Raw genomic sequence first — 17198 nt, forward strand, 5'->3', positions numbered from 1 at the left:
AAAAAAACAGTACAAAATAGAAACAGAGATCAAGTAAAGAAGGAGATGGTTTACCACTTTTTCCATTTCTTCAATTGAGATGGGGTTGTAACTTTCCAGTCCATATGACCTGAGCAATGACGCTTTCATTTCTCTCAGGAGGTTAATAAGGAATGAGTCCTGTCGGTTTCTATTCTATTGGAAACATCAATCACTAAAGGAGAAACTTCCTTTGTCATCTTAAATCCCTCTGTACATGAGTTACTGACCTTACACAAATTATGAAAACTCATACTACATATTTTTTAAAATGTTGACTTCATTATTCAAGGAAATTTGTTTCCAGAGGGTTCCACAAAAGTGCAATAAAAATCCTTTTTCAAACACTGCCATTAATGTTCAGTATGTTAATGTATATGTGTATATGTATGATATATCTATGACCCTAGTCCTTCAGTAGCTTAAAACAAAATTCTTTTTTTTAAAGATAGGAAAATATTTTAGCTAGGTAAATAACATCTTTATTTCAATTAAATTTAAGAAGCAATATAGGAATAAAGAATTTTCTTAGCTTAGTCAAGTCCTAGCAAAGAAAATATTTCTACAGGCACATTAAATGAAACAAGAAGAGCAATTTGCAAATGTAACCGTGCGTATTGATAAGCATTATTCAAACTCATAAAGAAATACAAATAATAAAGAATATTCAGGAATTTTGTGAACCAATCAAAGAAAAGCCTACAAGAGACTCTTATTGGTTAAGAAACAACTGAGAAAATTTTGAAGAAGGATTTATCATCACTTTAACATGAGAAAAAGGAAGCCAAAGTACACAGGAAAAGAAATAAATTCAAAGGGCAGTCATCAATGTATTTTATGTATGCAAATAAATATTCTCTAATTTTTCAAGAGAGCAAAACAAAGTATAAGATGTCCTGACACAACCCCTCTGAGGTACTTAAGAACAATGTATCTTCCCATCTGGAACTTATCATGTTTGCATCATGATCCCTTGCTCTCTCTAAACATGTTTGTGGCAGAAATATTGCTTAAGTACAGTTGAAGGATTCAAGCATAAATGCTGCTAAAGTCAGATGGCTATTAAAGAGCAAAATATTTTTTTTTTGTTAAAAGCAGAGCAGGATTAATTTTTTTCCAGCTATTATTCAAGTTTATTACCGCAATCTGAAGTCTAAAAATTATACCCTTTTATTAGCATCAAGTAAGGGTTAAAATAAACAGTTGATGCCCTTCTTTTAAAAGAATCACTAAAATCAGAATGTTGGGAAGAGATACTGCTGAGCTCTTTGGTAAAAATTTGACAATAATGGTTTTCTTCCCCATCATATCAAATTAGTGAGCATTTCTATCAAAGCTGGACATCCAAGTCATATATTAAGAGTAATCTGATTAAAAAGAAAACAAACAAAAACCTGTCAAATTTTCAAAAATGTTAATTGTGTAGTCTAAGAAAACAGCTGATATAAAAATTAGAATATCCTGATAATCCTTAGAAAAAAGAATAGAAAGGAAAAAGATAAAAGAAGAAAGGATGGGAGGGAGGAAGGAAGGAAGGTAGGAAGGAAGGAAGGAAGGAAGGAAAATAGAGATGTTCTTTTCCTGATCTTGCTCAAGTCTCTGTCTCCACCCAGTGGAAACTCAGTTCAATTGCAAGATTCCCAAAATAATTGCCTCAGTAGGCATTAACAGCTTCTTACACTGAACAACAGACATATAATTAGGGTAAAGTGCTCTAAGTGCTCTCTTGTGAACAACAGTCTACTTTTTAATTTCAGCACCAGAATGTATGTACTCTGCCTGTTCTAACAGTTTTAAGTGAGAAGTGAAAAGAACCATTGTCAGAAAAATTGTTCTAGAAAAATGGCATCTTGGTAGGAGTTTTATCCTTCTTTCTTTATAAATGAGTTCCTGATTGAATACTATAGTTTTTTAGTCAAAGTAAGCTTTAAAAACACCATCATAATACTGTGACCTCAAATCAATATTTGAAATATTAAAGTGTCGTTTTTTCCTGTAAAATGTGCTAGTAGACTATAAAATTAAAACATTGTTGCAGTATGTAATACAATGAGGTAGTCCAGAAACATATTCCATTCTGCTTTTTTATATCACCTCTATATTCCTGAGTAAAAATAAGAGCTGTTTTAATTTTCTCAAATGTAGAGTTTATAAACATTCTTCAGTAGATTAAACTTAAAGAAAAATAGTAGTGATGCCATAATTGTTTTAGTCTTCTTCTCTAGACTATTAAGTATTACTTAATACTTAGATGCATTCTATAGATCTTAAAATTATTCAGCGTACAACATGAACATTTAAGTGCTTATTATAATCTCCAAATTATAAAGGGATTTTTAAAATGTCAAGCCACAATTCCAATTATATAAGTTAAAATGAGATATGGCAGCCCCTCAACACTGACCAAAAAGGAGGGTGGGGGTGGGAATGACCATTATAATTTAACAAAAGAGATTAGAAGGCAAGTGTATACAATAGTGACTTACAATGCTAAAATAATTTCTGAAAACAAACATGTTAATGATTTATGATTAACCTATTAAAGAACCAGTCAACAGTATGTTAAGTGCTTACTCTGCAGCAAGGAATTGAAATGAAGAGAACACCCAATGCTGGGAATATAGGAGGAAGTAAAGTGTAGAACTTTTACTGTGTTTTTCTGAGTTAAAACTTTTGGTCTAATTAGAAGCCTATCTAAACAACAGTATAACTAAAATGATGACTACTTTGGGTTCTCCACCAATTGGCTATGATTTAAATAGTAACTTTTTAAGAGCAGGTGTATGCATAAGTAACTATAATCATGTAAAAAATTTTTATGCAAATACATGTATATATATATACATAATGAACAGTGTACTATCCTGTGACTCACTAACTCTAACCCTCATTCATGGTGGTTCCCAGCCAAGGCTGTTCACTGCCTTACTTTCTGGACTTCTCCACTTCCTTGACAGTTGTTCCTTTCCCTAGTATACTTCCCCATTCTGCCCTGAAGCTTCAATTTATATACTGTCTTCCCCCATGAGGATGTTTACAACCGGCTTATTTGTTTGTATATGTATCCTCATCATTTAGAATGGAGCCACATAATAAGTATGTAATAAATGTGCGCTCTCTCTCTCTCTCTCTCTCTCTCTCTCTCTCTCTCTCTCTCTCTCTCTCTCTCTCTCTCTCTCTCTCTCTCTCTCTCTCCTTTCATTTCACACCTATGAGTGTTACATATGTGGTACTTCTTTAGTAAGGCCTGGCTTCAATTAATATTTTTATGAGAAGACAGTTCTCAAGAACACAAAGGGCCTTAACAGAACTACAAATAAGACTTTAATGATTTTCCTAATAGCTTTTTAAAGGGGCTAACTTTAGACTATGACACAATTAGAGCCATAATGAAATCACAAACTTCTCATTTCTAAGTACTTTAGTATATAGACTATCTAGAAAAATGGTAGTGATTACGGCAGAATTTTGTAAATTTCCACAAGGAGCAATGAAGAAAGAATTCAGAGAAACAAGACTTGTATGAAGTAATGAAGAAAGTAGAGTCAAAAGAACAGCATACATACTAACTACCACAATATAAATAAAGACACCACTAAAAGTACAACGGTCAATGTTAGCACCAAACATATTAAAGCTAAAAAAAATCTGTTTATAATTTCTAAATTACAAAAGCAGAAAGTGCATTTTTAAAAGTACAAAAAAAGTCCACGCATGTACTATCATCAAAGAGAAGAATGGGCTGCCTAGGAAAGTAGTGAGTGGAAATCTTCAGGCAGAGGCTGTGCTATAATGAATATGCTTTTATTTCAATATGGTTTGAACTAAATGGATAATAAAATCCATTCTGACTCTTAAGTCTTATGACTATAGGAAATGTTTGTTGGATTGAATTTTGTAAAAAAACAAATTAAGAAAAATATAGTAGGAATAACCTAAAGCAAATGAAGTAAAAAGATTTTACTTTAAAATGTCAAATGTAAAAAAAAAATGGATTGAAGTAGTAAATTTTGGTCTAGAAAAGAGGAAGCCCATAGACTATTTAACAGATTACCTAATGTGAAGGTCAACTCAAATAGTTAAAAATAATACATTTGACATTAAAACTAGAGAAATTTAAATCACTTTTCCTAAGATTTATTACAGAGAAGGCAATACTGAATATAAAACCCATAGTCTAATTTTTAAAAACCACAATTTACTAAATAAATTAAAGCTGCTAAGTTATTGCATTCTGAGGAAACCACTATGATAATGATCGCAATGCTATTCCATTACTGTCATTCTACTAAATATTACAGTTATGATGCTCATTTAAGTTTTGTGCTTCAAAAGCCCAAAACTCTGTACCCTCTCCCATATTTACTCTTTAAGTCTCCAACTCTTTCAGCTAAATTTCATTAAGTACTTTCCTTCAGCAGCAAATTGTTCCTGAAAAGCCCACCTGTTTGGTGAAAGCTTCATTTAAATTCTCCATCATTCATTTTTCCTTAGAAGTCCCCAGTTGGTCCATATTCTTTCATTAAATGAAATAGTGTTCTTATTGATGTTCTGACACTAATGATGCTGAGCATACTGGCAGAATAAAGCCATATTAATTTCAACAACTGTTGAAAGTAGGGACAAATAATGAAAAACCAACCCTTCTGAAATAATGGAAACACAAAAAGGAATTCTATAGCTTCTCTTTACATTAATACAAATAACAGAGATTATATAATACTCAATTTAAAGTGAGATGTTAAACTACCATATTGTAAAATGTCTAATAATAGGGCAACATAAGAGACACATTTTAATTGGAATGAATCATATGCTGTTTTCAGGAAAATATTCTCTCTTTAAAAAGAATGAGAAAATATATATTATGTGATAATATATGTACAATCTATATCATATTACCTTCCTTCTTGGGGAGAGAGAGGGAGGAGAAAAATAAAAGAATGAGACAGATTTTTAGACTTGGCTAATGTGAGAATTTGTTTCTCTTGGATAAGCATAATTTATTTACATATAGCAGATCACATGTATTATTATGTTGCATGTGATATTATTTTATATAAATATCCAAAAAATAAAAACAAATGGTAACTCAAAAAACAAAAATAAAAGAGAATGAGAAGAGATGTTACATAGTGGATGGAGAGCTGGACACAGAGTTAGGAAGACCTAGGTTTGAATTCCACTTCTGACAAGACCTAGCATATATGATCTATCATTTAACCTCTCAATATCCCAGGTAATTCTCTAAGTTTAGGTGTATTTGCTTATTTGCATTGGTAGAAGGAATAGGAGAGTAGTAGAGAGACATGGAGACAAGGTTGAGAGAGAGAGAGAGAGAGAGAGAGAGAGAGAGAGAGAGAGAGAGAGAGAGAGAGATCACAATCACAGAAATGTGCTATATATAGTAGGAAAAAATGTTAGTATTAGGGCTGTCACAACGGGCAAGAGGAAAATCCTCACTACCCAGTGATATTGTATCTGACAAAGGCTCCCATTTGCATTTATTACTGTGGCACTCAGTTCTTCTTACCCCTGTGCTAGCAAACTGATTACAATGTATATGTATTGGAAGACCATTAATTGGTCATAAAAATAGTTTGAATCTGCCCATATGAAAAAGACATATTACCTATAGGTGCTAGCTATATTTTCACCATTGCTTCTAATCCTTTATTATTTCTGCTCTCTTCTAGCAATCATTTTTCAATTGATTTACTTCAACTCCTATAAAAGCTTACTCCATAATATCACATTAAGGAGACACTGTAGATTGATTACAACCCTAGCTCCAACTAATCTTGGCTTTTTTTCTTTCCCCCTTTTCTCTCCTTTCTCCCTCAAAAAGTTACAAAGATGGAGAAGTGACTTTTATTCAGGGAAGAGAATATTGACAGTGTGGTACACTAGAAAGAATGTTGGGTTTAGAATGAGAGACCTTAGCTTCAAATTCCAGCTCTCCTACATCCTGTGTTGCCCTGGAACAAGTAACAACCTCTCTGGGCCTTGGTTTCCTCATCTGTAAAAGGATGATCTTTAAGGTCCCTTACTGTAATAATTTATGATTTTAGGAAAAAGTATGGAAATAAGCATTTATTAAGTGCCTATCATCTTCTAGTTAGGGTGCTGATCACTTTACAAATTATTATCTCATTTGATCCTCACAATAATCTGGAGAAGAAAGTGCTATTATTATCCCTATTCAAAGACTAAGGAAACTGAAGGAGACAGACTATTAAGTGTCTTGTCCAGGGACATACAGCCAGTATGTATCTATGGCAGGATTTGAAATCAGGTCCTCCTAATAACTACAGGCCTTATGCTGCAACTACTGGGCTACCTTGTTGCCCCTGAGAAAATGTGCCTTGAGTCATATTTTCAATTTAGAAAATATGTCTGTTACGTCTTTCTGAGTTTCTTAAATCCTCCAAAATCCATGAGCATCTTGTCTACATTTCAGGGTATAGAGGAGAACTTCCTGAAACAAGACTCACTTAGCATTATTGGATTTGTAGAGGGAGATTTGATGTATTTACTTGGAATTAAAGCTTTCTACGTTATGTTAGTATAAATAGGAACAGCACCCTCTAATAAGAGCTCATTCATATCAATGCTAACCAAAGTATAATGATTACAGTTCCAAAAATAGTCAGCAATTGCCTGACCAGGTATTTCAGTCTTTATAATTTTAGAATGCAGGGTTCTAGATAACATTTCTTACCAGGTTCAGGGAGATCTAACTTGGCGCGTTTCAATTCTAACATAGAATTCTGAAGTTGTTCTATTACAAAGTCATCCTCAAAGAAAAAATCCTTGGCTAGTGTTTCCTGAAGAAATTCCACAAGTTCTTCCATAGACAGTTTCATTAGATGCTCTAACAAGAAATGGGAGAAAAGAAACAATGGTACAAGTTTCAGATACATTCAGTTATATGGTGGTTGATTTCACCAAGCTATCATCAAAACAACATGACACAGAAACAATATAGCATTTGAGACTAAACTAGCAAAAGATTTTTAAAGTATTTGAATTCAAGGAGAGGGGGTGTGCTGCCAAATGTCTCCTTATTTCAAGAAATTATAGGCTCCCAAAATGAATCCTTCTACAATGAGTGACAGTAACACTCAAAAAATATTTATTAAAAAAATATAAATGACAACAGAAAAGTCACCCAGATGAAAAGAGGGTCCATGTGTCTTCCCTACCAGACACCTCTAATTTCCTAATTAATGTTGATTTGAAAGTCACTCAACATCACACCTGTTTGAGAGAACTGGGTAAGAAGCTTAAGGTTTTGATGACACTGTAGAAGGCTGTCCCTAACCTGGCGCGGGGGGTTGGGGGGGGGGTACAATGTGTCCTTCACTACCTTCTAAAGGTGGCACATGCTTCAATTTGTAATGTATAATGGTCATTACACTAAACTAATTCTGCACTATGTTTGTTTCCAATATCTGAAGGAGTAAAGATCCTTCTATCAGTGTAGTCCCTATAGCCATTATTGAGGGGAGAAATCACCTTGGAGGGAGGGGGGGGCCAATTTGCCCCACCACCACCATCAAGGACTAGATTTCAACAATATGCATAAAGGCACAGGCATACTGGGAGGGGCAACACCCCCAAACAACTAGAACCAGTTTCAGATCAGCCCTCTCAATCATCATTTGGAAAAGCAATCCTTCTGCTAAATGTGTCAGTCATCGCGACCAGCTTGTCAACCAACTGCCACATGGAGGGCAGGACACCAGTCTAGCTGAAGTAGCAAGGAATCCTTGGTGAAGAGTCTAGAGGCAGCATACCCCAGACAGCTCAAACATTATAACCACCTTAATCACCATATACCCTCAGCCACTGATGTAGACACCTCAGGATCCTAAACCCAAGACTTTTGGAGATAGATATGCTTCCAGACCAGTATCTGCAGCCATTGTGTTGAGAGCTAATCCCCAACTATTCCTGCAGGTGCTACAACCACAGCCACTGAAGCCCCAGAAAAAGAAAAGTTTTAACAACAAAATCCTTGGTTCTGTAAAATGGTTCAATGTCAGAAATTGATATGATTTTTATCCAAGGAAATGACACGAACCCTAAGGATCATAGAACTGTTCCTTCTAATCTGCAGCTGAAACCTTTCATATATTTTATCTCCCCCATCAGAACATGAGCTTCTTGATAGCAAAGACTGTTTATCTATCTGTATTCCCTTCATTAAATACAGTGTTTTACAGATAGTAAACATTCAATAAATGCTTTATTAATTCATATCTATCAAAGGCTATAGAAGTAAAAAAAAGTAGGTATTATTTTTGGTGTGTAAAAGTTCATTCACTATTGAAATTGGGACAGGGACTATACGACAAAACTAATAACAAATTAAATGTCTTTTCTGTGTTTCGTCCAGCTAACAAAGTGAAATCAGGAGAAGGAATAAAACGGGCATTTATAGACATAGCTATAAACATTAACGTCTACATATAGATATAAGTGCAGACACTGTCACAGACATTGACAGAGATGGATAGAGCTGCAAATGAAGTGGGAGACAAGTAAACAGGTTGTCCCAAAAGTCTTAGTGAAGTTCTAAAATAATAAAAGCTTATAAAGCTTTAGCATTTACCAATTCCCCAAAAGTAAAGCTTCTGAAATTTTAACAAGCAGCTTGGGAGAAGCTGAGTCCAGCATGCCCCTACCTGTGATTCTTTTTTTGGAGAAAGGAATAGAAAAACAGCTCTTTGAAGTCACTAAAATTTTAAACTGCACTAAGACTTCTGGGATAGCCTGTATATATCTTCAGTTTTTGACAAAAGCCCAAGAAGTAAATCACTAGCAAATGATACAAGTATATAATCATTGTTAAATTATATGGTGCAAACTATGAATGCTTGGAAAGTTTCCTCAGTGGAATAGGGACCTGATTTCAGATTTAAAAGATGGGTAAGAGTACTAATTTTTAACAGAAACTGTAACATTCTCTTCTAGGTTCAAATAATCATTTTTCAGTGAAAAATGCCACACTGCTACTCTCCCCTTTGACACCAGGCCTTCCCAGAACTGATCCAGATGGCTGAGGAAGAGCTGCCTCTTCGTTTTTGCCTCCTCGCTTCACCTAAGCTGCCTAGTTGCTAGTACAGTTTTTTTTTTTTTAAGGAAAAGAAAGGAAAGTTAAAGCTGACTGCTTTGCGGAAATGAGAAACACACTGCATAGGCAAAGAAACTACAGTGATGAGTAGTGGGAGTTTATTCCTAATCATCAGGGTTATTCATAGGACCCTGAGAGGGAGAAGTAGTGGTGTGTCCACTGTTCTTAGGACCCATCCAATCTGCTGAAGTAGACACAGGTAAGTGAGCAACCTAACCCAAGCTCGAGAAGAAGTCTAGAAAGCAGGAAAAAAAAAAGTCTGGAAAACAAGGTGGCATCAGTGTCATGTTTAGGTTACCTGTAGCTATGATATATACACACATTTGGGATATCATCTGTTATTAAATGGAGGCAAGCCAAAAAAATATGCTGAATGTTAAAAGGGAATTTGAGAAAAGGGTCAAAACTCACTAAAATGGTATGACTAACATCAGAATTATAGTCTGTATGATAATGGCTTTATGAAATAATCCCAAAGAAAACACAAAAAAGGTCAAAAGTACAAATAGATGGGAAATAAGGAATTTGAGATTTTAAAGATAATATCAACTTCTATGGGGTATTTGTAATTAAAAATTTTTTTTTCTTACTTCTATGTAGCTTCAGGATTGTGTAAGACATGGCAGTGAGAACTCGTTCTCCTTCAAATATGTAAATATCCCATATCCTGAGGTTTAGCGTAAAGGGGGTCTGTAACAAAAAATTTTCTAAAGTCAATAATTTTATTTAATTTTATAATTTCATATTCAAGTTCACTAAAAAAAAATACTTACTCGATCAAGAAAACACTGAAAGAACCACTTCATTGTATAAAAACTTGTGTAGATTTCTTGAGAATCCTGAAAAAAAAAATCCACATACAAAACAAACATGGCTTAAGATGATAATGAGAAATGATGTCTATAAAGATCTTTAAACTTTACAAAACACTTTACATAGAGGATTCTATTTGATCTCATTTATAGCAGGTAGGAATCAAACTACAAAAACAAAGCATCATAAGCTTAAATACTCCACATATCTGTTAGAGTAAAGAAAATAAACAAGTCTAAGCTATGCTAAGTCTTCTGCCATCTCTTTAAAACCTTTCTTCATGTTTTACTTCTTTTTTTTCTTATCTTTTTTTTCCTGCCTCCAGATTGTCCAGTGAAAAAGTAGGCAGAAATTCTAATTCTGACTGATACTTAATAATAACTTGAAGACTTCCTTTCCTCTCCATATAAAATGAATGTTAGACTAGATGGTCTATAAGGTTCTTCTAGCTTGAAAGATTTTTCTTATTAAAAAACTATAATAAGGGCAGCTGGGTAGCTCAGTGGTTGACCTCCAAGTCTAGAGACAGGAAGTCCTGGTTTCAAATTTAACTTCAGACACTTCCTAGCTGTATGACCCAAAGCAAGTCATTTAACCATCAATGGAAAAACCCAGTATTGATTCTAAGTTGGAAGATAAGGGTTTTTGAAAAATGTTATATTTGTGTTATCTTCATCTTAATCTCATAGTATATAATTATTATATACTTGGTTACTCTGGGATCTAGGCTGGCCAATACTTAATATATGTTTGGGCTCCCCAAACACTTCCAATTCTAATGAGATGTGTGTGTGTGTGTGTGTGTGTGTGTGTGTGTGTGTGTGTGTGTTTATCTGTATGTGTGTGTCTGTGATCACATACACTTTGGACATACAACATTTGTATTTTTCAAGTTAAACAAAAAATATCTTCCTTTCAAGTATAAAGTACAACAAATCTCATTTACTCTGGTCAGATTATCCCAGCATATCAAAACAGAAGTTTTAAAATCCAATATGATGCAATAATTGTGAATTTTAAACTGCTTACTTAAATGAACATTATAAATTTTTAAAAAGTGAAGACAGTAAAATTACAAGCTGTTCTTTATATCTTTAGCTGAATTTTTGACTACTTTTACCTACCAAATGTTGCTTAAGTTTAGATAGAAATTTCTTCAATATTTTTTCATGGTGTTCTTGAAACCTCAGAAGCTTAGGGAAACCCTGGACAAAAAAGCCTATGACATAGCAAAACAAAGTTATTTTATTATAAGGAAGGAAAAGATCAGTTCTTAAATACAGTATATAATGAAAATCAGCAGTGTAGAAATTTTCTCCCTATCTAGAAAAGAAAGAGTACAAATGATGATAATGAAATTTTAATAGTAATGCTACTGTCTGTTATCTGCTTATGAAAAATATGTGGATACATGTATATTATACAGTATATATGCATGTGTATGTATGTATATTGCAGAGTACAATGTATGTATTTAATTTATACAGTATATACCAACCAAGAATCTTCATTTTTAGAAAAGTTTTTAGCATCTTTTTATTTAATTGCAAAATGCCGGTTTTTCTTACCATGCATGGCATACTTAGGGCCTGAAAGTAGCTTCACCAGGGCCCAGAAAGCATCTTCTTCATTCATATACATAAGTAGCAAAGCAGTGATCTGGCTCATTCCCTGACAGTATCCAACTTCCTGAAGGTTAAGTGAATAAAAACAAAGTAACATAAAAAAATCTTAAGGATTTCTTAGCAATGTATATTACATTAACAGAAAATACATACTTTTATATATCCAAAGTCTTTGAAACATAAAATGCTATCTATGCTATATATGCTTCTATGCTATTTGACATTGTCCTTTATTTCAGCTGTATCACGGAGCACTAATATATACTAATACAGATTAATAATATCTTACCCAAATGATGCTTGGAAACAACTCTAATACTATATGCCTAAGTTTATAAGTCAAAGGATTTATAGAAGGAATGGACTTTAGAGATCATATAGTCCAATGCTCTCATTCTGTTGTTATTTATTCATTTTTACTCATGTCTGACTCTGTGACATTCTTGGCAATGACACTGGAGTTTGCTATTTCCTTCTCAAGCTTACTTTACAGATGAGGAAACTGAGGAAAATCAGGCTATGTGTTACATAGATGGTTTTTACACAGAGTTACACAGCTGGATTTTAACTCAGTTCTTCCTGACTCCAAGTCTGATGCTCTAACACTTTGCCACCTTATTGCCCCTAACAGAGAATCCAAACAAAACCTCTCATTTTATAGAGAAGTAAACTGAAGCCAAAGAGTAATGTGACTTAGTCAGTCACATGGCTGGAATATGGTGGCCCTGAAATTCAAGCCCAAGTTCTTTGAACATGAATTTGGAGCCCTTTCCACTATATCATGCTATGTCACTCCTGTTCAACAACCATGTTGAACAAGAACCATGTCCCACTGTGTTGCTCTCCAGATGTAGCTTTGGTTTTATTTTTTTTCTTTATGACCCTTAAACCAAGAGTTCTACTATCTGTTCAACACAGGTCTCATTTTTTCTCTTTTAATAAATGTTTCAAGATGTCATTTTTCCTCTGAAATTTTTGACAAATCATTACTCCACAGCATTAAAATTTAACATATTTTCTAATTCCCTTAAATTGTCAATCAATAAATCCCCATGCTGTGGAGAACATTCCCCTATTATTTTTACATAAATCATGAAGTCACCCATTTAGTGATAAAAATTCAAAGAGTATCCTACTGTCCCATTTTAAAAACTATTCCAGTTCAATGCTAGCCAAAAAACAGACAAAAGTAAAAAATATGTGTGAGGAAGAGTAAGAGGATTGTTTCATTTGGAATCTCCTTCACAGGAAAAGTCTACTTGCATTCCCATAAGATAAGTAAAGGGGAATTTCAAGAGCTATGAAGGGTCAAGGAAAATCTGACCAAGGAGAATTTCCAAAAGTCAAAAAGAAAAGGACTAGATGAACTACAAAATGAAATGACCAAAAGATATTTATGCCCAAATAGTATGGTCTGAATTAAAATTTCAACCTAGTGACTAGTAAGAGAGAGACAAGAGAAATTTGAATATGATTTTAAGGACCAGATTTATTTGGGAAAGTTTTAAACTTAATTCTCATACATCATTATAAGGGAAAAGAAGATCAAACACGGTATGTACAAAATGAACAACTTACCGTATTATAGATAGAATATGCAGCTAGAACATGGAATAAGGATTGTTGCCTAGAGGTAAAAGAATAGTTATATGAAATACATTTTACTTATTCAATTTGTTTTAATTTTTAAAACAAACAATTTGTTATGAAGCAGATTCTCTCATACAATTTAGTTATATAGATAAGTAAAATGAGGCGGAGTTGGGTTAAGGTAAGTGACTTGCTATTCGTGTGGATCAAAACTGGCAAAGTCAGAATTTGAACCCAAGTCTTTGGATCCCAAATTGAGATTTTTTTCTATATGATGCTTCCTCTTATAGAAATTATCTGAGAATTACAAGGATTATGCAATTATTAAGAATGAGCCTATGAAAATGATCATTCTTATTTTCTTATTTCTGGATTTTCTTCATACATAGTCTAATTTTCTTTAGCCCTAAAATCTCTAGATTTCCACGATAAGTTAGAGATATATGGCATTAGCATAGCACTCAAAAGGTATTTCAAAAGTCACTGCATCAGGGGCAGCTGGGTAGCTCAGTGGATTGAGATGGGAGATCCTAGGTTCAAATCTGGCCTTAGGCATTTCCCAGCTGTGTGACCCTGGGCAAGTCACTTGACGCCCCCCCCCCCATTCCCCCATTGCCTAGCCCATACCACTCTTCTGCCTTGAAACACAGTATTGATTCCAAGATAGAAGGTAAGGGTTAAAAAAAAAAGTCACTACTTCTTAAAAAGACTACCTTCTATATAAGAATTCTCAGATCAAAAATTAAAAATTTTTTTACTAATCTCTTATTACTTAATATGATTAGTACAAAACATTAAATCAGACACTAATTTTAAGTTTCAAATGATAAAGCTTAAATGTTCTTAAAGTTGAAAATTTTAAAAACATTATCTAATAGGAAATATTACATATCATCATTTGAGGACTTTGGTTTGAAGTAAAACATACTTTAATAAGTCTTTTTTAGAGAATCTGACATATTACATGGTATTGAGATTTACTTACTTAACACCATATCTGTCTCTAAACATAATATGGTCCCTATATGTGCGGTTGACATCAAGATCAATTTGTCTGATATCAGGTGAACAACCTCGTGCTCGGTGTTTTAGTTTCTGAAAAAAGAAAGGGAAAATATGCAATTTTAATGCAAAATCTTCACAATTTACAAATATATCTTAAGAGACAAAAAGATGAATTTTTATATTAATCCAAAAATTAGTTATTTTGTGTTACAAGAATAGTCTCTTGATTAGTTGAATACTTAGGTCACAGGTAGATAAAGACGTTTTGGTTATTATTATGACAATTTACATGTGAAGAATGATGTATAACTCACACAGACTGGACAGGATGGGTGTGGACCATTTTTCAAAACTACCTGGTAAATAGGAACTATAATTTGAGGTGGATGAAAAGAACCCAAATACTCTGAAGTACAATAGAAAGCACCATAATGGAGATAATATAGAGTAATCCTCAGATAAAAATACTAAGAAATTAGGTCAAGATTAGTATTTATAACTCATGATACTAAATAATCAAATTAGAGTATAAAAATGAGGTGAAATTTAAATGTTTACATAAGATAAATATAATTGTAATGGTAGAATATCAACATTAAATTGGGACTCAAAATGAATGCTAGTAGATTATTCTTTGTTTTTCTAAAATATGTCAGACTAAGGAAGGTAGGAAGGAGAGAACATTTGGGTAAGGTGAAAAACTTTGATACTTTTCTGAGTAAGATATATTTATAGGATGCCCAGAAAAAGGATATGGATAACACTTTCCTAAGACCAAGTGCAAAATGTTACAAAACTAGCACATAGCATTGAAGAAATATGGATATAATCTTGACATCTGAAAAAAAAAAGTACACTTGATAAATACTATCCTTATCGATAAGTTCATCTTATAAGCCAGAGGAGGCAATGTAAGTAATTAAAACTCAACAAAACTTTAGGTATGCACTATATGTAGAATTCTATGCTAGGTACTGAAAATTTTAAAATCATGAATGAAAGAGGCAAGGTGGTGAATAGTGCAGGCCTTAGGGTCAGGAAGTCCTAGGTTAAAATTCCAACTCTGACGTTGTTTAACTATGTGACAGTATTCAATTCACTCAACCTAAGATGTGGTTTGCTCATCTGTAAAATGAGAATTCCCCTCTACCTTTGAATCTATGAACCTATGAGACCTTTTCAGGAAACTTACAATCTACTGGAAAGAATATGACATATATCCAAAAATATAAGTAGATAGTGATGGAGGCCAGAGAAGCCCTTGAGAAATCTGAGTGGATAAAAGAAATTATCAGCATGTACGCATATGAGCATAAAAAAGGAAATGATTTGAAAGTGACAGAGAACAAACAGTGACAAATTAACAATTCCTTTTTAGAGAGAATAATTAGTTTAATAGATAGGAGAATCTGTTGATATATTTTTATGTCAGGAAGCATTTGAAAAAGTCTTTAATGACCTCATTGTGGATAAAGTGGAGAAATATTTGCTTCAGGTGGAATCACTATATATGGTTAAGTAATTTTTATCAATGGTTTGGATGAATACATCCTTATAAAATTTACAAGTGACACAAAGCTGTATGATGATTAATAGAATCAACATTCAAAATTGTGTTTTCAGAAGAAATACAATTATTAACAATCATATGAAAGAATACACCAAATCATTATCAATGAGAAATAGGCATTGAAAACAACTCTGAGCTTTCACTTTACACCAAGCAAATTGAACAAGATGACAAAAAATATGTATAATCACTGACAGAATGGATTGAGAGAAGAAAGATATATTATTTAATGCATTTTGGAGGGGTTGTGAATTAGTACAAACATTTTGTAAAGTAATTTATAAGTATTCAAATGAAGTGGCTAAAATATCCAGACCCTCTAACCCAGAGATTCCACAGCAAGACATTAACCCCAAAAAGATCACTGGCAGAAATAAAGGATCTATGTATACTTTAATATTTATAGCCACATTTGTGGTAGTAGAAAATAATAAACAAGAAGATGCTCATAGAATGGGAAATGGCTAACCAAACTGTGGTACATGGATGTGATGGAACATTAAGTAACTATGAAAATTGTCAATAAAGATAAAAAGGATTTATATGAACTGATGCCAAGCAAAGTAAGAACAAGGTAAATTGGCATATAGTAACTAAAAAAGTAAATGGAACAGTAGCCATAAAACAAGCTCAGATTCAAAGACGGGATGAGAAGACATCTCCTCAACACTCATATAGATTAGGGGAAGAGGTCATGGGTATGGAACACTGAATATGATGTCAAATTTTTAAAATGTGTTGAATAACTTTAATGTATTAATGAATGAATTGATTGAATTTTTTTCTTTTCTTCCTCTTCCTCATTTTCTTTCTTTTTAAGAAAATTCTTTGTTTAAACGAGGACTCAGAGGGAAATCTAAGTGATAAAAAAACAGAATATACTAAATAATCAAATTATCTTGCTAACATAAGACAAAATCAAAGGTATGATACTTTAACAGGCATAAATGTAAAGTTATTCATTTGTTTTAAAAATCAGTGTTACTCTGCTGGGTTTGTACCCCAAAGAGATAATAAGGAAAAATACTTGTATAAAAATATTTATAGCTATGCTCTTTGTAGTGGCAAAAAAAATTGGAAAATGAAGGGGTGTCCATCAACTGGGGAATAGCTGGACAAATTGTGGTATGTGTTGGTGATGGAATATTATTGTGCTGAAAGGAATGATGAACTGGAGGAATTCCATGGGAACTGGAAAGACCTCCAGAAACTGATGCAGAGCAAAAGGAACAGAACCAGGAGTACATGGAAACTGATACATTGTGGCACAATCAAATGTAACAGACTTTTTTATTAATATAGTGACCCAGAACAATCCATAGGAACTTACGAAAAAGAACACTATTTACATCCAGAGAAAGAACTATGGGATAGAAACGCAGAAGAAAAACATATGACCGATCATGTGGTTTGATGGGGATTGGATGTTAAAAGATCA

General features: G+C 33.3%; 1 protein-coding gene across 5 annotated transcripts in view; it reads right to left on the reverse strand.

The window, feature by feature from the left end:
- USP6NL (USP6 N-terminal like) overlaps positions 1-17198 on the reverse strand; it is a 188410-nt gene that overhangs the window by 12988 nt on the left and 158224 nt on the right. For all 5 annotated transcript variants that reach the window (XM_007503947.3, XM_056799438.1, XM_016425389.2 and 2 more), the window contains 7 exons: positions 14171-14280; positions 13174-13222; positions 11539-11659; positions 11095-11189; positions 9931-9996; positions 9748-9847; positions 6740-6892 (listed from right to left, as the gene is read on the reverse strand). In XM_007503947.3, coding sequence (XP_007504009.1) covers positions 6740-6892; positions 9748-9847; positions 9931-9996; positions 11095-11189; positions 11539-11659; positions 13174-13222; positions 14171-14280 — 694 coding nt within the window. The remainder of the gene's footprint in view (positions 1-6739; positions 6893-9747; positions 9848-9930; positions 9997-11094; positions 11190-11538; positions 11660-13173; positions 13223-14170; positions 14281-17198) is intronic.

The sequence above is a fragment of the Monodelphis domestica genome, chromosome 5, assembly GCF_027887165.1.
Source record: "Monodelphis domestica isolate mMonDom1 chromosome 5, mMonDom1.pri, whole genome shotgun sequence".
Lineage (NCBI taxonomy): Eukaryota > Metazoa > Chordata > Mammalia > Didelphimorphia > Didelphidae > Monodelphis > Monodelphis domestica.